At 52.1% G+C, this 27,863-nt stretch overlaps 1 protein-coding gene across 1 annotated transcript; it reads right to left on the bottom strand.

The window, feature by feature from the left end:
• Positions 1-2,479: 2,479 nt before the first annotated feature.
• Positions 2,480-25,389, bottom strand: EMX1 (empty spiracles homeobox 1). The gene is made up of 3 exons (XM_040458540.1): positions 18,306-25,389; positions 12,350-12,534; positions 2,480-3,044 (listed from the first exon to the last, which is right to left on the bottom strand). Exons 1-3 carry the CDS (start codon positions 18,835-18,837, stop codon positions 2,877-2,879), a joined length of 885 nt encoding a protein of 294 aa, XP_040314474.1. The 5' UTR covers positions 18,838-25,389; the 3' UTR covers positions 2,480-2,876.
• Positions 25,390-27,863: the final 2,474 nt, after the last annotated feature.

Below are 27,863 nucleotides of genomic sequence, written 5' to 3' on the forward strand. Positions count from 1 at the left end.
TCACATACAACATGGGGTTCTTACGGGCGTCATCAGTACCTCAGCCCATCTGACTCTGCAGGGCCTGGGAGACCAGCCCAGCTGAGGCGATGTGACATAGCCAGGCTCTCTCGTGGAAAGCCTGGCCAAGCAGCCCCTGTCCACCTGTCCTCACCCCTGCAGGGCCCTGATCTCCAAGAGGAAGGAGCAGTCGAGGGAGGGCCGGGAGCATCATTCCTCGGCTTCTTCTCCCCTTCCCGGCTGCATCTGTGTCTCTTCGAGAGAAACTTTGGTTTGTTCCCTGGAGAGGGCCCAAAAACTCCCAAATTAGCAAACCTGGCAAGCCGGCAGCTCAGAAAATAGTTCATCCTGATTCCATGTTTTTCAGGCTCACAGAAGCCTTTATTAATGAAGTCACAACACCAATATTTACCGTCTGCAGGGAGAGGCACAACACGGGGGGGTGGGTGGGAGTGCAGTGGGGACTCCCAGCCCGCCCCTTGCAGGCCTGGCCTAGGAAGATTGGCAGGTTTCCTTGGGTCCTTTCCAGCCCTTTATCTGGATGACAGGGGCTGCTCTGCTGTGATCCTCGTGTACCTCCTCCCCCACCAAGCGACAGAATCTGGAGAGGAACAGCTCGCCCATTCCCCTGCCCCCACTGGTGCCAAAAGAATGCCTCCCCTTCTCACCCTCACCCCACCTGTGTGGACATGCTCCCCAGAGGTTATCCACCTGCTTGGCAGTGAGAGTGTCCACCCCAAGGTGAGGACTTTCAAGATGCCAGGAATGTGTTTCCTGGCCGATGGGGTGCAGAGGGGCACTGAGATGGGAGAAAGCCCTTTGGTTTCTAGCATTGACTGGACCCAAGTGAGATGCTGACAGCCTCAGCAAAAGGACCTTCTGTGCTTGGATCCCTGCATGGGCCCCAGGCAGCAAGTCTTCAACATTGACTTCAACATTAATCAAGCCCCCAACACATTCCAGGAGCCTAGAGAAGCATAAGTAAAGGCACAGCACAGGCAAAACCCATGGCTCACTGGGGGACAGGGGTGACATGGATGAGACTGAAGCCAAGGGCACCAGGAGCGAGGTAGGAGAGGTCAAGCCGGGGAAGGAAGTGGGGCAGGGGAGGGGGCTTAGGAAGGATGTGACACAGTCCTGTCTGGGCTCAAGGAAGAGAACCCTAGCCACAGCATGGAGGTCCTCCTTTGAAGCGGCCTCATCCTTGGCAATCCACATAAACCTCATTATGTCTACCATCCCTTCCCTCTCCTCCCAACACCCCCAGGAGCCATGTACACTGCTTCCCAAGGTAGAAGAAACCTTGGCCGTTTGTCAAGGTGGGCAAGCCTGGAAGAGAACAGGTGGGGAGATGAGTCAGCTGTGAATGTGTTGGGTTCAAGGTGCCAAGGGGGCTGGAGTGCAGCAGACGCGAGCAGCCGGCTAGGTGGCTCTGCAGCTTGGCAGAGGTTGGCTGGAGAGATTCCAGGGAGCCAGGAGAAGTCCCAGACATGGATGCGAAGCCCCAGGCAGAGGGCACAATCAAGAGGCAGGTGGAACAAGGAATGACCCTGCAGAGGACAGGGGCGATGAGGCACGGATGAGACTGGGGAGGGCTTGGAGAAGCAGGAGGTAAAAGTGTCAGAGGTACTGGAATAAGGCAGGGAGGGGTACGAGAATCAAGGAGGGAATGGCCGGAAGATCAGGGCGTAGATGAGGCCAGACAGGAGGCAGCTGAGTTTGGCCCCAAGGGGTGGCAGTGACTGGGGACTGGTGATGGCATCAGCATCAGCATTGGGTTAGAGAGCTCACGGGAGGTGAAGAAGTGGAGACAGGTCTGGACGTTGTAAGAGAAAGGTGTTAGGAATACAGGTCTTGCTTTTAAGGATGAAGGACACGTTGATGTGTGACAGTAGGAAAGGCAAGTCGATGAGCAGAAGAGCAGGTGAACTACAGAGCTCTATTGGGTCCTTCCTTGCTGTCTCCTGGCTGGAGGCCCTGTGTCCGTGGGGACAGGTTACAGGCTCAGCCTTATGCCCCATCTCGAAAGTTTTCATCTACACAGAGGAGTTCTCCGGGGACGGGTGCGCATCCTGGTGAAGCTAGGACCCGGGGCTAGCATGGTCAACTTCTGTGAATGGTGCCCCGCCCCTCAGCTCCCAAGTCTCCCTTTTTCCTCGAGTGTCTCCTCAACTGGAGGAGCCACCAGTCTCTCAGCATGCAGAAGTATGCGTGTTCTCTCTCTCCAACAACCCACATGGGCCTGTTTCCCACCGCTCAACAAACTTGGAAACTCCCAAGCATAGCCTCCCTTAAGACACAGAGTGGTCCTTCCCTATGTCTGGCCTCCATTTCTCTTGCTGTACAGTTGGGAGCTAGAGACCAGGGTAGAGACCACCAAGGCACTGCACAAGCTTGCTCTGCTGGTCCCCACTGGTCCCCAGAGCCGGTATCCGCCACCCAGGCTCGAAGGCTCTGGGGTTGGAGCTGGATGCCCATGTCATTAAGAGAGAGACTTTTATTATTCCCATAGGGAAGGGAGATACAAGGGGATCACTAAGAACTACAGCGGGTGCCTGGAAAATAAATTAAAACAGAAACGCATCAAAACAAACAGGAGATAAGAGAAATGGAGAATGGCTGGGAGGCTGCAGTGGCTGGTGGCCCGCCCAGGCAGGCAGGCTCTCCGAGGAGAAGGTTGAGCAGTCCCAGGCCTCAGCCAGCCCATTTCTTGTCCCTCTGGCAGTGGTAGCCCCAGGCTCCAAGCCCTGTGAGGCCGTGACTCGAGGCCTCCCCGAAGCCTGGCGGGGGAGCGGCCAGAGTCCAGCTGGGCCCACCCGGGGGCCTGGCCAGCAGCGAGCAGACGCTCTGCCCTCATGGATCCGTGGCTGCCCCCCCTAGTCATTGGAGGTGACATCGATGTCCTCCCCGTTGGCCTGCTTCGTGGCGATGCGCCACCGGTTGATGTGGTGGGAGCCCTTCTTCTTCTGCTCAGACTCAGGCCCCTCTTCCTCCAGCTTCTGCCGCTTGTACTTTGTCCTCCGGTTCTGGAACCACACCTTCACCTGGGCCAGGGAGGGAGGGGCAGAGGTAAGAAACACCCAGGAGGCCCCCAGAACAGGTACTGGGGCCTCAGCACCCAGGCTGAGCTGGGAGCCAGTTGGGGAAACCAAGACCAGGGTCCTCTCCTCTGGCCAGGTGCCACCTGCTGGGTCCAGAAGACTACTCTTCCAGATGCGAATGAGGTGGGGCAGGGAGAGGACACAGTGGGTCACGAGGAGCCATTTTCCCATCCCTCTATCACAGAGGGAAGGGAGCAATCATGGAGCTGCCGAGCATCCTGTAGCCACAGCATGGCAGAAGGGAGGAACCCAGGCTCTGGAGCCCAGCAGACCTGGGTCCCTACCCATTTCTAGAGAAGAGAGAATAACTGCTCCTTCACGAGGCAGAGATGAACAGTAAGTGGGAGAATATATGAAAAGCCATCGCATGAGTCCTGATGAGCTCCCTGTGGGCCTGATATGGGCCCCACCTCCCAGGGCCACCCTATGCTCTTTGCAGCACAAAGAGGCAGAGCGGACATGGCTACGTGACCAGGAGATGATGTCCACACCAAGAGCAGTGCTCACAACAGCCAGAGCATGCCTGGGGTCACGGACCCCGCCACTCAAAAGGCTCTGACTCACACACCGTCTAGGTCAGTCTCTCCAGGGGACCCTGTGAGCAACGTCAGGTGGAGTTACCCCCATCCCACATCAGAAGTAGAGCTGGACAGGTGGGAAGTCTGGTCCCTCATGTGGCAACTCCTCAGGGTAGTCTGAAATCCACCAATGAGGCCTCATCCTCCTTAGACATAGCAGTGTCTGCAGCCCCACCTGGGGCAGGGCTCTAAACTTCCTGCCCCCAAAGCCTTGGCCTCTGTAGCCTATCCAAATATGGGAACAGGTCACATGGGAGAAATCACAGGGGACAGAGGCAAGCTCCTCTTTAAACATAGAGGGTTCCCCACTTCTGTGTCAGGCATTGAGAGTCCTGACAAGGGGAGGGTTCAAACAGTGGACAATTATCTTCTGTGATGGGTTGCGGGGTGCTTAGAGGGAGGAGCAGGTCTGCAATGCAAAGCCTCTGCGAAGAGGCTTAGTCCCATCTCTAATCACCCCTCACTTCTCCCACCTCCCCCAGCATGTGATCAGTGTCCAGGATACAGCCTTTAACATCTTCGTGGGCGTGATCTAGGAGGGTTGTCCCAGCTTCCTGACTAGTCTTAGTGCTTGGGGACTGTGGAGAAAGTCTCGCTCAGTCTGTCAGCTCCTCCTGACCATACAGTTCTTTACTTGGCCTTACAGAGCCAGGCCAGCACCCCCATCCTCAGAGCTGGTAAAGGTGAGTCTGGGTGCTGATCCTTTGCTAAGTTCCTTCCCTTCTCTGGGCTTAAGTCCCTCATCCATAGGAGAGATGTTTTCGGGGGCCCCTGCAGCTCCAGGGCACCTCCTGGGCTTTTGCTCCAGAGGGTCCCTGGGGAGGTGATGCAGAGATGGCAGGGTTACAAGGCATGGATGGTTTCCTGAAAATGACAGCTCATTTAAAAAGCAAGCAGGTGCTGTCACCTGCAGCTGGGTGATCTGTGGTGTCCATGACAGTGGTGACTGGTAAGTCATGTGTGTGGAATGATGGTGAGCACCTTGGTTTTGGCAGCAGCAGTTACTGCTGAGGGGAGATCCTGGAACCCTGGGTGGGGCCAGGAGCAGTCCTCAGAAGACTACCCAGTCCAACCCCTAGTCCCTGAGAATGGCTGAGAAGCACAGGTCTTAGCCATAAAGCCAGGCAGTGGCAGCCAAAAGCAAGCAGGCCTGGCATCTGGGCGTGGGGAGCAGTTTCTTGCCCAGGACATTCTACCTTCATGCTTCTCAGACACTACCCCCTATCCCCTTCGTGGAACTCACCCAGTCCAAGGCTTCCCCTAAGAGCACACCCTTCCCAGGGTCTGCCCTACCCCTTGATTTTAGAGCACTGGTTGGGGGTGGGGGCAGCCAGCCAGAGACAGGAAGAGATGAGGTGCCTGGCCTGGTGGATGGAGTAAGAGGAGGATCTTCTTCCCTCATTTCTAGAGTAAGGTGCAAACCTGTCGCCTGCATGTCTCACCCTAGGTAGACAAGGGAGAATGGTAGATGCTCTGGGTGCAAGACTTCTAGATTCCATAACCACCTTTCCTTGGGTACCAGGCTGGCTAGGCCCTGGATGGTTCTGCGTGGCAGAACTGCGCGGCAGCCAGCCTGGTCCCCACCCCCTATCGTGGAGCCCACTGACACTACACCAGCCAGTAGGTGGGTGAGCTCCTGTGCCAGGCATTTGTGTGTGACTCAGGCCTGGATGCGGGGTTGGGGCAGCAATCCTGAGAGCCCAAGGGGCTGGCTAAGGGTTAAGTGTGCCCAGCCTAGCGATGGGGCAATCCGGGGAAGCCCTGGGCAACACCAGGACCTAGGGCCCTTCCTGCACCTTCTCCCTCCCACACAACTCCCAAGTCTCCTTCCAGGAAGGATGGATGGACCCAGCCTGCTACCCTCGCCTCACAACACTGGCCCAAAGAAAGAAAGTTTCCAGTGGTGGAACCCCAGGTGCAGGATATGTTTTCAGGCAAGGGCCAGCTTCCTGGCACACCCAAATGAAAGGTGATTCAGAATATTTTCTCCATGAAAATGACTGGGGTCAAGGAGGCAGATTTTTAGAAACAGGGATGCAAACTCTCTCCCTAGGCAGACTGGCTATCTTCTGAACAGCCTTAGGCTGAGTGACCAGATGCTGTTTACAAAGACTGTAATAACAGGGGGATGCTTCTGACTTCATAATATCAGTGAAAACGGCAGGATGCAGTTTGGGCACAGTGTGATCACAACCATGGAAAATAAAATCTATGCATGGGGAAAAAAAGACTAGAAGGAAATGTACCTAAAGTGAGGGTGACATTTCTTTCTTCTTTCCACTTTTCTGACTTTTCTTTAATGCATTACTGATAACAGTTAATAGTTATTTTTTACTTAGAAAAAGAAGAAGAACTGGGCTCTGAGTGTAGTATGAGACAAGAGTGACATCCCATCAACCTCTCTAACCCAGCCTCTGGAGCCCTTTCCCTAGAGGACAGAGGCCCTAGAAAGGCTACCAGCTCTGGGGGAGCTGTGCCTATTCTGCACCTGCCTCCCCGGAACATCTGCACATGAGCCCTCAAAGACACAGTTGGGATGTTGGCTAAAGGAATCCCTCCCCCATCTCTGAGTCTCCTGGGTTTGCAGAGAGGTTCCCTGTCATCTCCAAAGTCCCCATCCCATTGAATGTCTCTTTTTCAGGTAAGCCGGATCTTTCCAAGATTCTCCACTTTTGCCTGAGTTACCCACCTGGGGTACTCTTCCTTAGCCTTCAAATTCCTGCTCAGATGTTCCTAGGCTGGGCCTGCCCTATTGCCCATCTGTACTTCCTTAGTACTTTTCCCTGTCGCAGCAACAGTGACCCCAGCAGTGGGTTAATTTATTTGCTTGAACCTCTGTCTCCTCATCAGGCTGTGAGAACCCGGAGAATCAAAGCAGTGTATAAGTCTACTCTAGAGTCCCAGTGGGCATGTTCCAGTCTGTTCAGCAAGCTGGGCAGAGGTGAAGTGACCTGCACTCTGCTCTTGGAAAGAGGTGTCTAGGTCAGAAATGGAAAGCTGAAGAAAATCAATGGTGGAGGGAATTGAGATCTAATCAGAAAATGGGTTTGGGAAGTGCAATTGCTGGAAAGATGGGTTTAGTTCAGTGGACACTTCTACAACAGGGTCAACTTTTTTATTTTAATTTTTTTTAAGATTTTTAAAAGTTTTATTTATTTAAGTAATCTCTACACTGAACCCCAAAATCTAGAATCGCATGCTCTACCGACTGAGCCAGCCAGGCTCCCCCAAGAGGGTCAATTCTTAATTCTCCATGTTGTGAATTGGATTAACCACTTCTAGGGAGAATCTGGGGGAGGGAGAAAGACCTATTGTTGGGGGGCACAAGGGTCAGCATGAGTCAAACAGGACGAAGAGAGTGCTGTGGATAAATGAAGGAATGCATGCATGCATTAATGTATTAAAGGACTGATTGATGTATGTATGCATTGATGAATGAAGGTGTGTATGTATTAACGAACAAATGAATGGACAAAGGAACTAACGCACAAGCCAACTACAGCTCCAGCCAATTGTTTCAGATTTTACTTTCGAATAACCTATTTGAATGAACCAGATTTGGACCCTTCTTTTCTACTAGTCCCCAACTTTAGTCCCTCCCAAATGGAAGAGTCTGTGGCTCCTGCCTGCATACTTTCAGACAAATACTTGTCCTCAAGGAGTTTGAACACCCTATCGAGATAATAGCCTTTTCCACTGGGGATCCATTTCCTACTATTTGATCATATGAGCTACTCTCACTCACAGGGTCAAGCCCAATGTCATGAAGCTCAGCCCTCACCCCACCAAACTGAAGCCACCTCTGACTCCCCATCAACCATAGCCCTAACTCTTCCTAAGCTTTCCTGTCTCCTCCTCTGTCCGACCATCCTGGATGCTTGCCCTCACTCTCAGAGAGACATCAAGATTCATCTGCCTCCGCAGGACCAGGCCCTGGAGAACCACTCCAGTCTGCCTTACCTCCCCTGCCCTGTCCCACCTCCCACTGGACTCCTGGAACATGAATGATGCAGAAATTCTTGGAGAAAAGCCAAGACTTGAAGAAGGGATGAGTCCATCTCAGAACCAACAATAAGCTAGCAACAAAGGCCTCTTGACCTTTCCCTAAAATTCAAGTCATTTGGATATTTCCTTCTCATCTGTCCCCCCCCCCCAAAACAGAGCTTTTCAGAGCAGGAAGGGGCCCCAGGAAGTCTCCTTACCATGCTCCTGGGGGAAAAACCCATAGGTGGGTAACTATACACTCCTTCCTTCTAAGACCTCCCCACCTGTTCTTGGGCCCCAAGATGGTGGCCAGACTTGTCAGCTCCCACTCCATCTTAACTCACCCACTTCAAACCCTCCCCTTCCTTCCCACCAACCTAGAATCCTATGCATCCCACTGACTCTTCTGGGCCTGAGGTCTCCTGGGAGCCTTCCACCCATACAGGTCTCCCCTTATCTTCCTCAGTCACGGTGTGACTTCAAGGGGACTCCGGTCACTCACCCTATGCATATCCCATAAGTGTGCACACTTTACATTTTGCTCCCACCACCAAATGAGGAATCTCCAAGGCTAAAGACTCCATTTCTACACTCCTTTCCCTCATAGCTCAAGTGAACTCAAAGCTGGAAAAGGTGAAGAAACACCTGCTGAACTGGTCAAAGCAGACACGGACCAATTGATCAGCCTGGAGCAAACAAATGCTTTCTCTCATTCCCCATAAAACTAACGTGTCACCCCACACATGCACATAAGCACCCGAGCTGCTGTCTGTGCCATGTGTATATATGATATCACCTGACCTTTGGGTATCATCTCACTGCTCATCTGTGCTCCACACTGTGGCACATACATGTTACACACACACACACACACACACACACACACACACACACACACTCACTCACTCACTTGCCCTCACAGCTCTGATCTGACCCAAATCCAGGTCTGTGCCACCAGACTGAAGCTTAAATGGGCCTCATTCAGTCATCGAGGTCAGACGCTGAGGCTGCACCACAGCAGTGAGGAGCAAGTAATTAGAGCCAGAGGGGAGAACTAGCCCTTTTCCCAGGACCACTCCCTCCACTTCCTGGATTGATCCACTGCCACCCCAGTACAAACACCCTCTCTCAACCAAACACACAAACCTGCCCCCAACAAAGAAGCGCAGGTTTCCCACCTGCCAACACTCCATACTAAAGCTTTGAGCATGCATACACCCCTGAGCTCTGGCTGGGTTAAGACCCACACGTTGATTTCCTTAACTCTCCCAGAAGTTTTATCCGTGAACTGGTGGAGAAAGTGAGATCAGGTAGATTAAAATGCAAGGGAAAGATAGAAAACAGAGGGACAGAAAGGGGTCAGTGACTGCAGAAAGCAAGGGAAATGACTGATAAAGTGAACACATGGATATGAGTACAATCAAGAGAAATTCGCCTATTCATTTGATACATGTTTATGAAGCCTCTATGCCTTGCTGGTCATTGAGCTGGACCCTACGGTATAGAGAGAAACAAGAAGGCTTGACCTCTGGCTCCCAGAGGTGGCCTGTTATTCATCAGAATCACCCAGAGGGCTGTTTTAAAAACATTTCCTGGATCCCATCCTGGAACTCCTAAGAGAATCTCCTGAATGGGGCCTGGGAATCTGTATTTTAAGATTTCTTGGTGCAATAGATCTAGCCAGTCCACAGAGTGACATTTGGACATGATAGATAATTAAACCACAGCAAAGTCCTATGTGTATTATGATATATGGGAGATGTACTGTGAGCTCTGAGAACTTGCAGGAAGCATTATATAGAAACACAGAGAAGTAGAATATAGATGAGCCAGAAACTCAGGGCTGGAAAGAACCACGGAGTTGATTTCATCAAATCTTACAGATACAGCAGACTGAGGCCCAGAATGAAGACAAAGGCAGAGGTGATGACATGACAGGTAAGCACTAGCAGATATTTGAACATGCATCTGTCAGTAGCTAACTAGACCTGCAGAGATGGAAGCTTGAGATGGATGGTAGATACACAGAAGATAGAACAGATGATAAGGAAATAATCAACAGTTGGGTAAATGAGAGCTATTATTAGGAAGATTATAATTACTAGAATATATAAATTAACTAGCTATGGAGAGGCAGTTTAATGAGAGCAGACAGAAGTGCGTGGCTAGATATAAAACAGCTATCTGTGATGGATTGGAGAGCCCTGAGAGACGAATGTAGGTACTGACAGTAGAAATAGATGGCAGGGAACTGATGAGACTGTCGCTTGATGAACAGCTGATAGCTGGAAATGACAGGTAAGTTTGCCTGATAAATACTGAAAGATGGACAATTAATTAAATATATGGCAGAAGTCCAAATAATAAGTACCAGAGGGACAGAAAGCTCTGATGATGAAGGAGACTGGATGGGGCAGAAGAAACACTGGACTAAGTCAGGAAACCCAGGTTTGGGGCTTACTGTAACACCAACCTGATCCACTACTTTAAACAAAGGGAAGGGAAGGACTGGGGATGAGAATTAATATTATTTGAGTTCATATTAGGTGACTTTAATCTTTAAACAATCTATCTTCTGGATGAGAACATCACAGCTCAGAGAAGTTGAGTAACTCACCCAGGGTCACACAGATAATGAAATCCAAACTGCCTGCCTAGGGAGCTCTGCCCAGTTGGTGTCTCTTTCCCAGAATCCTCACCTGAATAGATGAGCCTAAGGAGGTTTCTCAGGCTCAAACCTCCCATAGTTCTATTGTGGTTTCTTGTTCCATATGCTAAAACCAGCTCACTTATAGATAGAATATGAGTACACACAAGAGTTTTGATAGTGATGCTGGATATATTAGTCTATCTGGGTTTTGTTTTAAATGTGTTTGGAACATAATGAAAATGAAAGAAACAATCATTACATTTACTAACTGGCATTGTTAGGAGCAAATAGGCAGCTAGATTTGGTGTGAAAGAAAGTTAATTAAAAATCCTCTCACTGAGCTAAAAAATTGAAAGTTTAAAAGCAATGACATTATTTCAACAAGTGTTAATCTGTGGGTGGGAGGATTATAAACCATTTTGTTTTCTTACACTTATGCAATTAAAATTAATAACTAATACTTTTTAAATGATGTTAACTATAAACACCATTCTTAAATTGACACCTTGTTTTAGACAATAATTTTAAAACACTCCCAGGAGGGAACGGGGGTATTATTTTTTTTAACTTGTTTTTTTTAACATCTTTCTTTAAAACATTTTAAAAATTAACTCTATCATAAGCTTTATCTCTGCTGTTAGAACAGCCCAGCTAGCAAATCTGAAAAAGCGTGGGTCTTGCAGTGGAGTCCAGAGTAATGCATTGATTAAATGGGGGCATCAGACAGATGAGACAATAGATGCCAAAATGGGACGCGAGGACCGGCGGGTGATGTCCGTCAGGGGAACTGGGAGGCAGTTAGGGTCTGAGCCCCCTTCCTATCTTCACTGCTCCAAGGAGACCCCAGGCTGCCCCCTCAAGACCCGGGACCAGGGTGGTGTATCCGGGATGCTGACGGTGGTGTAGTAGGGGCCAGACCAGCAGGAAAGGGGAGAGGAGGATAAAAAGCGGGCAAGCATACCTCTCTCATTTGCAGATCTGGGAGCTGTCAGGGACATAAGGGAGTAAGGTCTCCCGAGGCCCATTCAGACCCTGAAATCCGCCTCCAGGGCACCAGCCAGCCCCTCCAGCAAGTCTTACTCCCAGGGACCAAGAGCTTGGGCGGTGCTTCCAGGCAGCATTTATTTATGGCGAAGTCTTTACACATAACAAACCCAAGTCTGCCTCCCTATAACTCCAATCTAGTTCTTAAAATTTTTCTTTTCTTAATTATCCATTACAAAAACACTCCTGTAATGTCACCCAGTTCAAAACCCCTCCAACACCATGGAGTTTGTTCCTTTCCCCAGCTCAACGGCCCTTCCAGTGTTTGAACACAGTCCCTGACTCCCAGACTCTACTTTCGCACCATCCCCTGTCTGCGCGCCCAAACGTTTACCAGTTTTGAGAGCCCTGTCTGCGCAGAGATCAGTGCCACCCTGGGACCCCAAGCAGGGTCGGGCCCCTTCCTGGCTAATCTCCTTTGCTTCTGATGTTTACAGGCTGAGGACACGTGGGCTTTCTCCACACACCCCATCCGCCTTCGCCAGCTCTGCCCATGAAAAGCCCAAGCAGCAAAGCCAGTGTGGGAAAGGTCTGGCCATCCCACAAAACTGCGAGCACCCCCGGAAGAGTGGCGGGAGAAGGGCTGCAGTAACCACAGGACTGAGACGGCTCCAGTGGACTCCGGGGCAGCTCAGGAGTGACTGGGGCGTGGGGCTCCACGCCCTGCCTCCTCCTGATAAACTGGCACCTCCTATGGGCTTGCAGAGCAGACTGGGGAAGTGGTTTGATTCCAACCTCCTGGTGGTACTTAGTGCTTGACAGAAGTCCTGAGGCCTCCGCGAGGCTAAGCGCAGCGGGAGGGAAGGGGCTCTAAAGACTGGTTTAGCTGGAGGGCCGCGGGGTAGAGGCCGTGGTGGCTTTTGGAACTGGGTGGGACAGAGCTCCGGAGAAGGCGGGGATGAGAGTCGGGCTCCTCCTGCACCTGCCCGTCCTCCCCCCCCCTCCACCTGGGCTGACCGGCCGAGCGCGGAGGCCCGCGGGGTGGTTATTACCTGCGTCTCGGAGAGGCTGAGGCTGCCGGCCAGCTGCTTCCGCTCGGCGCCCACCACGTAGTGGTTCTTCTCGAAGGCGCGCTCCAGCCGCAGGAGCTGCGAGGGCGAGAAGGCCGTGCGGATCCGCTTGGGCTTGCGAGCGAAGGGGCCGTGCAGAAGCAGCCCGTCCTGGGGCACGTCGCTCGCTGCGGCCGCGCCGCCGACGGCAACACAGCAGGTACAGACAGAGAGAAGGGGCGCCGTGAGCCGCAGCCGGGCCGCCGCCGGGCCGCCCGCGGGAGCCGGCCAACCCCGGCCCTCTGGCCCGGCTAGCAAACGCCCTCGGCGCTTCTCTACCCTCTCCAATCCTTGACTCCCCGCCCCCACTTCTCCCTTTCCCTCTCGCCGCCCCTTCCTAAAGTCCAATCCCCTGTCCTCCCCCGACACCTAGGGGGGAGAGTTAGGGTCAGAGTGCTACCCTGTCAGTCGCGGGAGGGGTGGAATAGCAGAGCTGCGGATCACTCCGTTGGGCCAGGAGGAGGGCCCAGGCCTAGTGAGGCGCCAGCCGGCCCAAATCCACAGCGCCTGGAGCAGCAGAAGAGGCCATGGGGTGGGAAAAGTCCCTTAGCTCTCTTTGTCCACTTTGCCCTGTCCTATTTCCCTCAGAAAGGCCAAGAGTAGAGACAGGGCTGGATGTCAGGAAAGTGACACCCTCATGCCGAACACATTTTCAAGAACTAGAAGGTAGGTACCCAAGGCACTCTCTTTTCACACCTGTTTAAACCAGCCTTGCAGCTAAATGATTAGGCTGCTAGCCCTTTGAAAATTCTTGCCAACAGGCTCAGGCTCTACCTTGCAAGTGGTAAAAATAGGCCAGCAGCTAGGTCAACGTCCAAGCAACTCCTGAAGGTCTAAGGTCAGGCTTCTTCCTCCCCCTTCCCCACCTCTTTCCCCCAGGCCTTCTGGTAAAGCCCACTCCCCACAGGAGACTCCTACTGCTCTCCGTGGGAAAAGGCCTTGCTTCATCCCTGAATAGTCCCGTGCTGAAGAAACACGTGTATAAATATCTAGATGTCATCTTTCTCTCTAATATATATAGATATAGATATATTGGTTTCTGCATGGGCGTGTGTAAATATATGCTCCAGCCTCCCTACTGTCTTTTTCTCCCATCTACCATACAGGATTTTCAAAGAGTGTGATTGTCCCTTGGCAAATGTTGGCCATCATGGGAACTCAGCTCCTACCTGCAGGAGGAGGGGCTGACACTGGGTTCAATGAGGCCGGGTGGTTAGGTCAGGAACTACAGAAGCCAAAATAAGCTTCCACCCACAGCTTCAGTCTCAATAAACCCCCCACTAGGCCTTCACACAATCTCTGGCTTGGTTGCACATGCTAACAGGCTTGAAACAGGCCCTTACACCACCCATGGATCTCATGCAGTGGCACATAACAGTCCCCCTGACCCACTGACAATGCAGAGCCCTAGATGGAATGTTTTCACACAGTTAGCTGTTGAGATTTGACTGATCCAATTAATTTCTTCAGAAATGGCCACTGGTTTTACCCAATTTGACCTGTTGTTTTGTTTAAGATAATTGTTTGGATCTCCGTTGAGATCTCCCATCTCTGGAAACACTTCTGTAAGTGAAGTAAGGTCATATAATTGAGATGTTGTTGCTAAAACTCTCCAGGTAACTGTTCATGTCCCTCTGCTGGCGGATACTGATTGGCATTACTTTCTTTGGAGGACTTGGGTCCTTGGAGTTTGGACACCTACACAGGTGAACTTTATTGCTGAGGTTTTTCTGTGGAACAAGATTGCTAGAGGGGAGATAAAGTCCCCTGACAATCACTTATCCATTTCAAGTGGCTGGATCTGTGCAGCTACAAAAGGGAGTGGGATCACATCATAGGGGGGATGGAGGGGGACAGCCTGCCCAGTGGGCCCTTCAAGGTGGCAGCAGGCCGAGGAGGGCTGTTAGGCCTGACGGAAGGCAGTTTAACTGGTAGTGGTGGAGGGGACAGATGATCAGGGGAGATGGTCTGGAAGAGAGGAATAATGAGGAGAGAAAGGAGGAGACTGATCCAAGTAGAAATAAGAATTAAAGTCTTAAGTGGGTACCAGTGTGATTAGGCCAGGGAAAGGTGGGAGAGGTGAGTGGGAAGCAAATACTTCTTGTTGATATTAAGTTGCTTCAAAACACAGCATTGTTCTGAGCCTGGGTGAAGTCCCAACAGTGGTTTTTCCTCTGGACAAGTGATCTGGAGAGGGAAAAGGCCTTGATCATCCCAGAGTTCACAGGGTTTGGCCTCAGCAGCTCAACTGACCCAGGCTAGTGAAAAGTGACGCGGCAGCCTGGAGAGACCCTGTAGGTGGGAGCGAATGGGGTGCAGGGGTGCCTAGGGCAGTCTGTGGCTGAGAAAGCAGAACTACAGTCTGCCTCAGTGTGTATGACTTGATGGCTGTTTTGTAATTCTGGGAGTGTGTGTGGGTCACTTGTGCGGTGAAGTTCTCTGTCTTTGTCTTTATAAACCCAAAGTGGAAGACGGAAGCAACAAGCTTCTCTCTCCTGACATACGCATGTCCCTTTGCCTCAAGTCTGGCTATTTTAGGAAAAGCTGGGTTGCTTGGTTTATTGTAATGTTCTGTTGGGGGCAGATAGCATATGTATAGTATTCTGTATGTGCAGAAGCACGGGGGTCCTTCTGACCCAACCTCGAAGAAGCAAGGGGCAGGAAAATTACTCAAGATGCTGAAAAGTGATGACAGATTGGATTTCAAAAGAAGCCAGGCCTTTCCCTATAAGAAAGAGGTGGTTTAGTGCAAAACTAACCATCCTGAGAAACTGATCAATAGCTCTATGTTTCTGTAAGGACAGTGATGCCTTAGGTGCCTATGTGCCTGGTACCGTCTCATTATGGGTAGGGGGCCTCAACAGTCCCAACCACAGCTTCAGTTCCCCCTAACTGGACCACAAGAACAGAACAAGCTTGGGGCTGGGGTGCAGTGTGGCCTGTTTCCATGCAGTAGTTCTGGCCTGTGGGAGTGGGCTGTCAGTTTCAGACAAGGATAGGTGGAAAAGTGGAGAGGGGCTGAGTTAGCCTTCCTTGGAGCCAGGAGGAACTGAACCCCAGCCCATTTTGCTCCGGCCTCTCACTTCAGACCCCTCCAAGGCAATGACTGGCAATAGAGACTCCCAGGAGTGAGGTGGCTGAAGGTGGGAGCTAGGGATCCGAAGTGCCCAGGCAGACGCTGCACTCTCTTCCGGAGAGCTCCGGGCCGGCCCGGGGTTCTGGGTGGCTGGCTGGGCGGAGGAGCCCGGGGCAACAAGAAGGAGAGGCCGGCCAAACTGCGGAGATAACCCCATTCCCCCTCCTCCTGCCGGAACAAAGGCGCCCTTTGATGCACCGGCCCATTGCAAACGCCGGTCCCAGTGGGTTGGGGCTTCCCAGGCCCCCTCCTGACGCTGTTCTTGGCCTGGAAAGTTCCTGAGTCCGGGTAATAACACCGAAGTGCGGCCAACTCCGCGTCTCCGCCGGCTCCTCCCCTTTAGGCCTCGAAGGCCACCGGCTTCAGGATCCTGACGCCTGATCCAGACATCCCGCGTGGGCTCTGCCTCTTCCACCTCCTGGCTCTGCCGGAAAAGCTGCTTGCCTGCGCGCGGGCCCGTGCTGCCCGAGAGCGCTGCGCACCGAGTGCAGACATGTTCCTTTTCGTTCGTGTAGGGTTTCGTTTCTTGCATTAAAACGGGGCTGAAATGAGCATCGCAGAGACCCGGTTCTCTAGAAAACGCGGCGCCGGAGGGCCTGGGACGGCTCTGCCCGCAGCCCCAAGGCCCCGTTGGGACCGCAAGGCTCACAGCCGCCGGGGCGCGCACCGGGCTGCAGCGATGAAGACCGGACCCAAAGCCGAAACGTGTCAGCGTCCGAAAAGTCCTTCAGTGTCCAACGGATTTCCGAGTTCAAAAATTCGGCCACGCATGGCTCCATCTCCGCGTCCAGACACGGTTCTTGAGAGAAAAATCCAACCGTTTTTGCAACTCGACAACGTGCCCGCCGGGACTGATGGCTCAGGGAGCGGCGGCAATTTCTGAGAAGGTTTTTCGGAGAATTCATCTGGCCTCGCTTGGCTGGGAATGCTCAGAGCTGGATCTGTCGCGAGGTGCCCCCGGCCCTCAGCGCGCCGCGCCCGCGGGGACGAGGCTAGAGGCGGGAAAGGCAGAGCGGAGGGTGTGGGGCCCCGGGTCCGAAGCCAAGGGCACAGCTGCAGAGACCATCGGATGAACAGAGACCACAGGGCTTAGGATCGGTTCTGCCCTCTCCTCTGAGTCCCTGTCTCTGCACCATCCTTCTAACCACGGGCCCCTTGTGCCCCGTTCCGACGGTTCAAGAGCAGCCGCGTCTCTCAGATCGGCCCATGGGTGCCAGGTTTTGAGACCCAGGCCAGGCCCCACGGAGTACCGAAGTGGTTTACTCAGTTTTGAATAAAACTTCATTTATAGCAGTAAACAATGATTGTAATTGACAAGTTTCATGCCCAAAGCGGCTGACACCATAGGCTTTTTTTTTTTTTTTTTTTTTCCCCCAATTTTTTTTGGGCAAATCTTTGAAATCCCAGGGGGACAAGTCTGCCCACAAAAATTCTTGTTCAAGTAATTACATTCTTTTATTTTGTGGGATCTGCTGGGTCAATATCTACTGGTCAGATGGGACTAAGCAAATTGACAAAGCAGGACCGGGAAAGCGGCTCTCGGTGAAACAGTGAAGCACCTATAGTCAAAGCTTCAAAAGATCATTTTTCTTCTGTTACCTAAATAATGGCACCAAGCATCTGGTTTACTTTGTGTAGACCGCGGTTTATCGTCAGATTAGGTTGGTAGCCGAAGCTCTCTCTAGCCATATCCTTTTCATTTGTTTCACTAAAAGCCGGGTTACCTAGCTCTGAGTCATAGAACCTCACAAGGCTGAGGTCCAGTCCCGTCCACACTAACAAAATAAAACTGGAAACTAAAGCAATTACTTCACAAATTAAGGCCATTCTTAAAAAAAAAAAAAAAGACAAGAAAAGAGAAACAAACTTTAACAAATTCAAGGAAGAAAACGAACTCCAACAAATGCAACTCTATTTCCTTCGGAAAAGTCAGATAATTGAAACGTGTGTGTGCGTGTGTAAGGCCAGTGGGGTATCTTCATTAGCAAACCCACTGCCCAGTGCAGAGATGGGAGAACAGCCTGCCTATGACCTTAAAAGTCCTCTGCCCCCGCCCCCTGCCTGGGAGGACTGCCGTCGGTCCCCCAGCAGCCGGGCGGGCTCCCAGAGTCCGCGCAGGGCGGACGAAGCCGGTTGCTGTTGCAAACCTTCCCGACCCTGCGTCTGAGAGGCACTTGTAACTTGGAGAAGTCGGGTCGAGGTTGCTGAGAAACACCCCAAGACAGTGGAACACTCCACACTGAACATTAACTCTCCAGTTTGCCCTCCCTGCTGCCCCTTCTTTCCACAGACCCGGGACACGCGGGTAGACTTTGCCCTGCTCCGACGCGCCAGCGAGGGCGGATATCTGGGAGTTGGTGGTGGATGTGTAAGCGAAGTATGGTCCCAGGTCCAGCTGGGGCGGAGGGAGAACCGTGAGCGCTGCGCTCACTGCACTGCGACTGGCTCGGCCGGGAGGGATTCTGGCAGGCCGCGGGGAGGATCAGGAGAGGCTCCAAGGATGCGCCCGGGCTTGGCGTCCGGACCGGCACCGTTTCTGGGAAAGCCTGGAGGTCCCAACCTGGCTCTCTGGAAGGGAACCCAACACCGCGGTAGCGCGAATGGATCCGCCGCGGCTCTTCCACATTCGGGAATCGGCCTCTGCCGACCCACAGCCTTCTTTCAACAACTTCTGAACAGCCCCGCGCGCCCCCGAGCCTCCCCCGCGCAACCGCAGCGTGGGCGCTGGCCGGCCGCCTAAGCGGGCACAGCATGGGCACTCACCCTGGAAGCGGTGGCCGAAGAAGCGGTTCCGCAGGACCCAGGGGTAGAAGTGCAGAGGGTCCCGGTGCTGGGCGCCGAAGAAGGAGTGCGGGGGCTGCAGCGGGGAGGCGCCCAGCTGGTGCGCCGGGTGCACGGTCAGCGCGGGGTGGTTCATGGCCTCGGGGAACACAAGCTCGGGCCCACCGTAGAGCGAGCGGCCGGCGCCCGCGGCGGCGGCGGCGGCGGCGGCAGCGGGGAAGCCGCTCACGAAGGCCGCCTCGGCCGCGCCGGGGTGAGGGTAATTGAGCGCCGTGGGCCGGAGTGGCTCCTCCGAGGCGGCCGCCGCCAGGGGATGGGAGCCGGCGCCCCCGCCGCCAGTGCCCCCGCCGGTGCCGCCGTCCTTGGCTACCAAGGACTCGATGGTAAAGCCGCGTTTGGCTGTGGGCTGGAACATGGTCGCGGTCGCCAGAGCCGAGCGAGGCAGCTGGGCTCTGGGGAGCGCTCCGCGTCCTGGCGCCGCCGCCGTGCGGGGTGTGCACCCAGCCAGGCACATGCACACACACCAGCACCCCTCACCTCCCCCGCCCGCCCGCCCGCGCTCAGACCCGGCCGGCGAGCCAGGCGCTGTGAGGCGAGGGGCGTGCGAGCGAGCGAACGCGGAGTCGGGCCACGGCGCGCAGCTAGGCGCGCCGGCCTCTGGGGCCGAGCGGGCAGCTCCCGGCGCAGGCACTGGCGCGGGTTCCGTGCGAGGCTACGAGCTGCCTCTACGGCCTGGGGGCTGAGCCCGGCCCCCTCCCTCCCGAGTCCAGCCAGGACCGACGCCCGCCCCTGGTCTTCCCAGCACTGCCCAGCTCAGCCTCGGCCGCTGCTCTGCGAGGCGCGAGTTAGCCGGCACCTGCCCCGCGCTCGCCCATTGGCCGCCGCTCACCTGCCCCAAGGTGGGGGGCGGGGCGGGGCGGGGCGAGGGACGGCGGGTGGGGAAGGAGCCAGCAGTCGGAGGCAAAAAGCGGACTGGAGCCTTTGCTGGGCGATCTAGGCCTCCCCCCCACCCCTCATCCGCCCCTTGCCACAAGCTTCTCCTCGCGTCTCTGCCCTGTAGCTGAGTCTGGCGACCGCTCCAACCACCTCAGCCCACGCGAGAGCCGAAGAAGGCGTCCGAGGGGCCTTGGGGCTTGGGAAAATCTCCAGCCCCACTTCCCGATGTGTAACTCAGTTGAACCCCCTCCAATTCATCCTGGGATGTCGTTTCAGTTCTCAGGCAACTTGGATCCGAGTGGAGGGTGGGTGGGTTTTGCCCAACAAATAGGTTCTCCGAGAACAAGCTCCCTGGCCTCCAGGACCCTCCCGCTCACCCACCATCTGTCTCTTGGGACGCGGGTCTGAAAGCCGCGCCCTCGTTCGTGAGGTTTCGCGTTTTCTGAGTGTTATGGGAGACGGCTCCAGAAAGGGGACGCCCAGTTCTTTTCACCCAGGGGCCAGGCCGGGGACAGCGCGAGAAGAGCCACCGGAGTGGTCACTTTGCAGACCTCAAGCAGCAAATCCGTGTTCGGAAGCACCTCCTTGGCCCAGCCACAGCCACCGCGGTCTGCTCGCACCGGGACGGCGGGCCTCAGCAGAGGACGATCTGCTTTTCTCGCCTTCTCTGGTCGTGGGGCTCAGGTGCAGGCGGGCCAGGCCAGGGCCTCGAGCCTTAACTTGAAGCTCGCCGAGCAGTCGACCCTGTCTCCAAGAATGCATCCCAGCCATCCCGGGAACGCAGCGGCCGCCTGGCCTCCCCTGACCCTCACCTTCCACCTGCGACCGCGGAGCAGCGGACGACTCTGCTCCGTCAGGTTTCCATTTCTTGCAATAATTCCCTGGGGGTGAGAGGGTGAAGAGAACCAGTACTCAGCAAACTTTTTCACCCGGGCCTTCCAGGCCGCAGGAAACACCGCACGGAGGCCTAGGAGGGCGCTGGGCGGTGGTGGGGAGGCTGGGACCCGGACCCTGCCAGAGCACTGCAAGGAGGGGACCGCAGCGCGTTTCGCTTCCTCGCCGTCGCCGGGGTCTGTCGGGGCGGCCCGGCTGTGGCCGGGTGCGCAGATCCGGCCTAGGCCTTGCCGGCGCCCCGAGGCCAGGGGTTCCGCGTGCCGCGTGACTCTGCAGGGACTCCAGGCCGGGTCTTGGGAGTGGCCCGCCTGAGCGCCGGGAGCCCCGGTCCGGGAGAGCGCTTCGGGCGCCCCTGTCGCCACAAAGCGGGTTAAAGTCTATTTTCCAGTCGACTGCGCCGAAAAGCCCCCGCGCGCCGACGCCGTTCCGGCCCCCTTGGGCGAGGTGGGGAGGGGGCGGCGAGAGGGGGGAGGTGAGGCGAGGCGACCGCACCCTGCAGCCCTTCGCGTCCCGGGCAGCCCCGGGCCGAGCGCGGCGGAGCCTCATCAGAAATGCCTGCGGAAGGAATCCTTAACGAATCCGTGGCGAGCGCCAGTGCCTCTTTTGCGACCTCTCCGGATCTTTTTGGCTCTGTACAGGTCTCTCTGTCTCTCTCCCGTTTATGTCTCAGGCTGTCTATCCCCCTCCCTGTCTCGCTGCTCCACCCTCCACCCCGACTTTTCATTTATTTCTTCCCCCTCCTCCTTTGCCCCAGCTTCAGTCCTGAAAAAGGGGAAGCTCAGCCGGGCCGAGCGGCGACCTGAGCAGGCCACACCACTAAGGGGGCAAGTGTGCGGAGCTGGGCAAGGGCACGGAACGAAGGGATTTTCGCTTTAGATAGAAGGAGATGACTGGGTATTTTGTTGGAGCAAGATCCCCGCGGGGACGCGGGTTCAGTTGGATAAGCATTGCCTGGGCCTGTGCTCTGCGGCGACAGGGGGCTGCCACGGAGAAGACAGGAGCCGGAGCAAGTTTAACCCTGCTGCGGGCCTTGCGCCCCTGGCCAGAGACGAACCCCATCTGTCTAACCGCAGGCCCTCGCCTCCTACCCCAACGTGAGGCTGGATATTGGCCGCGAACTCGCTACACTGGGCAGGTAGAGGAGCTTGGAATCTACCGGGCCATTCATTTCTAGACTTGGCATCTACACTGGCCACATCTATTGTCATCTGCATGGTTCTGAGGATACCTGTTGTTATTAACTTGATAGGCCTTATAATAACACCTTCCCTTGTGGACCTGGTGCTTGCGAAGTCCTTTGACATCTAGCTGTCTGTCATGAACCCCATATTTCGGATGAAGAAACAGACTGCACAGGACCAGTGACTTGAGTCTGGTCGCAGTCTCCATTGAGCTGGGACAGGTCAGTGATCTGGCTCGGGTTTCACTCCCATTCCGTCCCCACCCTGCTGCTGCAGCTAACTCCCAAGACAGGCGTTCTCTGGGTTAGGGATGGGTTGTTGGTGGGCTGGGTGTGCTGGATGATGGCAGTTCTATCTTCACCTTCCCTCCCGTTTCCCTGTTCCAAGCCTCCTTTCTCTGGCTTTCCTCTCTGGTAATTCTCTAATTTCCCTCCATCCTTCCCCTACCTTTGTGGATATTTATCCCTAACCTGGTTTCCTCTATTTCTGCTCCTCTTAGGGCCTCTTCCTCTACTGTCGCTTTTTCTGCAGTAGGTGAAGAGAAGAACTTGTCACCCTCAGGGGGTCTCTAAGCTTGCCTCTGTGTTCTGCCTCTGTGTTCTGGAGTAACAATGCTCTCCGCCTGGCCCCTGTCTCTTGCTGTGCCTTCTCACCTGCCCAGTCTCTGCCAAGTTCTCCCACATAAATGCCTCCTCTCTCCACCAGTGGACAGCAGTCCACCTTAAACCAAACCTCCTACCCCCTCTCCCACCTCTGTTCCCCAGCCCTTCCCTTCCACCTGCCTGTCGTCCCTCCCCAGTTGCAGAGTTCTGTCCAAAGACTGATCGGTGCCTTCCTCAGGCCAGAGGGCCCTACCATCCCATATGTCTGCTTACCTTTCATTCCACACCTGCCTGCCCAGCCCCTTGGACCACCCATCCTACCTCTGGGCCCTCATCAATTTGTCTCCTCCTTCCTTCCATCTCTGGAACAACCTGGGCTCCGATTCTGACTTTTCCACTTACTGATGGTGAGAACTGGGGCCAATAATCTTGCTTCGGTTTGCACATCTGCAGAATGGGAAGCACTATATGGGACCTCTGTGAGGATGAATGAGATTAGTATGTGGTGCACAGGACCAATGTGTGACTCCAGACAGCCACTCAGTAGATGTTACTATCTCTGCCCTTGGCCATGCCGGAAGCTTGGGAACTCAGATCCTCACTCTCTCATCTTTCTTTTCATCCAGTCACCTGGTCTTATAGTCAAGTATTTTTCAAGTCTATATCCCGTCCATTTTTTGCTGCTTTGCTGGGTAACTTTCATTCTTCACCACTCAGTTCAACTCCCCCCAGGGAAGCACCGCCTCCACTCTGTCCTGGCATTCACCTGCAGGAGGGAGTTACCAGGATCTGCCCCCCCCCCACCTCCCAGGCTACACTCCCACCTCCACCCTCAGCTGGGAAGTGATGGTGTCCATCACAGCCCCCCCCCCCCCCCAGCACAGGCCAGGCAGTGTTTATCCAACAGAGCCCTCACTCTTGTGGAGTACTTGGTCTAACAACATCCCCAGCCATTTCTCTTTTACCTTTCATCCTCCTCCCTCCTCTTTAGCTTAGTTTGCCTTTGGGTCTCCCTGTCCCACAAAAAGCCTTCCGTCCTCTAGTTTCTGCTAACTTTTCTTCACCACCAAACTTTTTGAGTAAGTTTTAGTCTCTCTGCATCTGCCTCAGTTCCCTTCGACTCAATAAGCCTTTGCAACCTGGCTTCCACCCCCATCCCATTAGGGAAATGGCGTGCAAAGCTCCCAAACTTTTACCACGGTGTTATGACAATAGCAACATATGCTTACGGAGGCAATAACAATCCTAACAACCTTAAGGAGTTTTTGTGTTGTTGAACGAGTTATAATCCCCACCCAATGGGCTTACATCAGTGTTCCTAGCACATAGTAAGCACTTGATAAACGTTAGCTGTTAATTTTATACAGCTTTGCTATCTAATACGGAAGCCATGTGGCCATCGGGTGCTTAAAATGTGGATGGTCCAAATTGAAATATTCTGTAAATGTAAAATACATACCAGGTTTGGAAGGCTGAGTGTTTTGAAAAATCTAAGATATCATTAATATTTTCTGTGTTGGTTTCATGTTATAATGATGACACTGACACATTGGGGTTAAAGAAAATATATTATTATTTTATCTGTTTCTTTTTACTTTTTAAATGTAGTTACTAGGATGTTTAAAATTACATATGTGGCTCCCATTATATTTCTATTGGACAGAGTTGTTATAGTAGATATAGGTAATCCAAAGGAGGGAGGGAGGGTAAATGGGTGTGCAGAAAGGGAAAACAGAGATCTTATAATTATCATATCCTACCACCTAGAAAAAACCATCATGAAATTCTTGCAGTATATTCTTCCATATTTCTCTATATATTGCCTTCCTTTAAAAGGTGGGGAATGGGGGTGGGAGAAACATACGCAGTGTTGTAACCTGCTTCTTTATAACCAACTACAATCCTCTTTGTACCCATTAAATATTCCCCATTGTTTGTGCTGTTGACAAATTTTCAGGATTTTAAACAAAATAGTGACCAACAGCCTCATAGCTGTATCTTATTGCATCTCTAGGAGTATTCCTTTTCTATATAAATTTCTAGAAGTATAATTTCCAGATATGTGGTATTAACTCTTCTGATCCATATTGCCAATTTGGCCTCTGGTAATGTACCCATTTGTTCCCCCATGTGCAGAGTTTAAGGGTTTCTTAAACTCTGATCATTCTCTGAAATGATCATCAGGATTCCTTATTTCCAAATTCCTGTCTTTTTTAGTTATAATTGGCTGTGGGCTTTTCAGCATTTGACTTTTGGAAACTCTCATCTCTTCATTTTCCTAACAAGGTACCTGTCTGGATCTGCCGCCTCTGATCTGTTCCTCCATGGGCTCCCCTTTCTTCTCCTAACTGTGGGTGTTCACTAGGCACCATTGTCTACTCCTTCCTTCCTTCCTTCCTTCCTTCCTTCCTTCCTTCCTTCCTTCCTTCCTTCATCTATCTATTTATCTATCTATCTATCTAATCATCCATCATCTATCTTTATTCTACCTTTACTCCCACTGTTGCGACTAATACCTTGGTGCAACGCCTTTACGGATTTGTAACACCAACTCTTTATTTTTTCCCAGATCAAATTGCTAATTTTCAGTGCTTGTGAGGTAACCTTCCTGGGGGTCCTTAGACATTCACTGTACCCCAAAACTGAGCTCAACATCCTCTACACCAAATCTGTCTCTCCCTGGCTCAGCCTCTTCTAATAACAGACCTCCAGGACATCTAATCTCAGTAGCTAGGAGGCATCTGTGAAATCTTCTTCTCTGCCACCGCCCTGCACATCCACTCAGTATTTGCATTCATTCCTTTCTTCCCATTCCCCCTGCTACCGTTCTACTTCAGGCTTTTGGTACCATTCTCTGGTGATTCTCTTACAATAACTATTTGGGGTCTCTCCTCTCTGCAATTCATCTGACTCAAGGCTGCCAGATTTCTAGGACACAACTCCATGTAAAAATGTTTTCACGCAACTGTGGGACCCAGGGAAGTTTCTTTACCTCTGTGACTCAGTTTTTCATCTGTAATCTGGAGATAATAATAGTACCTGGAGAGTTGTTGAGAGAACTAAAATGAGGCAGTTCGTGTATACTGCTTAGCGCATAGGCTAAGAATCCAATAAGCACTAACTGTTAGTGTCACTATGTCTAATAAAGTTCAAGCTTTTATCTTGGCATTTAAGGCCCTCCATGAGCACGTGCCTACCATTCTGACCTCCTGTCCTCTGCTCACCCATGGGTAGCCCCAACTGTAGCAATGTTGCCACCGCTGTGCATCCAGGGACTCCTCGCTCTCTGTGCCTCTTGTGCATGCCCTACACATTTCCCCCTCCAAACCTTGCTCAAAAACATTACAGCATGTGTCAGTCCAACTTCTGAGAGTTAGGAAATTGGCAAAAGTGCCTGAAGTAAGGGGCGCCTGGGTGGCTCAGTCGCTTAAGCGCCTGACTCTTGATTTCGGCTCGGGTCATGACCTCACAGTTCGTGGGTTTGAAGCCCATGTTGGGCTCTGCACTGACAGTATGGAGTCTGCTTGGGAGTCTCTCTCTCCCTCTGTCTGCCTGTCCCCCACTCATGTTCTCTCTCTCTCTCAAATAAATAAACACTAAAAAAGTACATGAAGTCAACTATATAGGGTGCTAACTTTGTGAGAATTTCATTTATTTTCTTTGCTGCTGTGTTTCCAACACCAGCACATTTACCTGGCGATAGGTGCTCATCAAAGATTTGTTGACTGACATATGAATTCGAAAAACATAATTTAAGATTATATTTATTCTGCAACAGTACAATGATGTAAAATTTCATCACAACAGAGCACAAAAAAGAACCAGTTCATGCCCTGTGAGGTTTTGCCATGAAAGGGGAGTTAGATCTAGGCCTCACCTTGGAAGATTTCTCCTGCAGAGCCTCTGATTAATGGGAAAGGAAACCCAGACACTTTGAAGTTGAAAGCTGTCCAGTAATTGGCTAACGTCTTGAGTGGGGAGAACTATAAATGAAAACCTTCCACTGTCTCTCTATATGGTAAGATGTGTGAACTGGAGCAAATATCTCTTTCCTCTGGATCAATGGATGCCTTGTTCTTGCAAAGATGAACCAAAGACTTAATTCTTAAATGGAGCAATTAAGGAGCCCATGGCTCAGTGTCTCGGTGTTTTGCATAACAATATAAATATCTTCTCTATAATGAGATGTTATCTTTGCAGATTACTATTAATTCAAGGAAATGTTTCTTTTCAACATATGGGTCTAGGCTGCTCTGTCCCTGAAAATTCAGGCTCTTTCTTGACAGTGTGGATGTGTTCTTATTCAAATAGTTCTCCATAGAAGTGGAAAACGAAAGGAGGAGGGGCCTCTATCCCCACTTCCCACTGGTCAAAGGGTCTTGACCAGAATTGCCAAAGCCACCCTGAGCTATTTATTCTGCTGAATGCCCACTTACTCCTGTCAGATGGTTATGTAGTAGTGGATTGTCCTAGTGGGGCTCCAGGCAAGGCCTGGAAGTTCTGGAATGGACATGATGACTCACAGGCATCTTGCAAGGCAGCAAAAGGGGCTAGACTGGAGGCACTTAGAGAGCAGGTGAGAGTTGGGCTGGAGCTGGGAGACAGTCCCCCTTCCCCCAAACTAGGGAGGCTGGACTATGAGAGGAGGAAGCTAGATCCTGCTATTACACGGATGGGGCTACCAACCAGCAAATAACTGAGTCATGCAATGAAAACTAAGCTCAATGACAGGACACTTTGGCAGGTCCCTCCCGACTTGACTTGGTGTTCTGCCAGTATGCTCACCTTCCCACTTCCCTAATTGTCCATTCACACAAGTTTGTTCATATCTGGATCTGCACAGCTTTGCAATGTTGTACATATATTTCTTCCTTTTCTTCGGTTGTTCAACAATTTGGCCGGGTCATTGGTGGATTCTTTCTTTGTAAGTTCAATCATTCAATATGATGTCATATTTGTTTCTAATAATATGGTAGACTAGATGTCCAGAGACCCAGTACAGAATGCCTAAGAATCCTTTTATCATACTTTGATTTTGTATTATAAAAATTTCCAAGCATACTTAAAAGCACACAAAATAGTATGATGAACACCCATATGCCCTGTCACCCAGATTTTATAATTATTAACATTTTTCCATTTTGCTTTATCTCTTTCCTTCAGAAGTTGTTTTTTTGTTTTTGTTTTGTGGTTTGTTTTTTGTTTTTTGTTTTTTATTTATTTTATTTTATTTTTTTAAGAGATAGTGTGAGGGAGTGGAGCAGAGGGGGGAAGAGAGAGAGAATCCCAAGCAGGCTCCATGCTCAGTGTGGAGCCCGATGCAGGACTTAGTCCTACAACCCTGGGATCATAACCTGAGCTGAAATCAAGAGTCAGACGCTCAACTGACTGAGCCACCCAGACACCCTGTCCTTCTAAAGTATTTTAAAGTAAACTACAGCCATCCTAATATTTTACCTCTAAATATCTCACTATGACTCTCTATGGAGAATTCCTTTTTAAAAAAAGACTTTTTATTATGTGAAATTTCAAACATGCTTTGTAGAGAATGGTATAATGAATCTCCACATGTTTATCACTCAACTTCAATTATCAATCTTTTGCCAGTCTGAAAAACATCTGTTTGAATGATGGCAGAGCTGGCACAAAAATAAGGAAAAATCCTCAAATGCCCAGAAATTATAGAAAGCTTGAATTGAGCCAAGGAAGTGGATTCTGAAGCTGGAGTCTGTGTTGGAACAAACCCCGATTCAGTGGTGGCACAGGGCTTGGGTTTTAAAGGGCCACAAGTGAGAGGGACAGGGCACAAAGTTTGAGACAGGAAGTCAGATCAGAGACCCCTGAAAAGTGACATCTTTACTGAGGGAATGAGAAAACACTCCACCCCCACAAAGGGAGGTGGTGGACACACGTGCCTGGCTTAGCTT

The sequence above is a fragment of the Herpailurus yagouaroundi genome, unplaced genomic scaffold (assembly GCF_014898765.1).
Source record: "Herpailurus yagouaroundi ecotype Mexico unplaced genomic scaffold, PumYag 221, whole genome shotgun sequence".
NCBI classification, from domain to species: domain Eukaryota; kingdom Metazoa; phylum Chordata; class Mammalia; order Carnivora; family Felidae; genus Herpailurus; species Herpailurus yagouaroundi.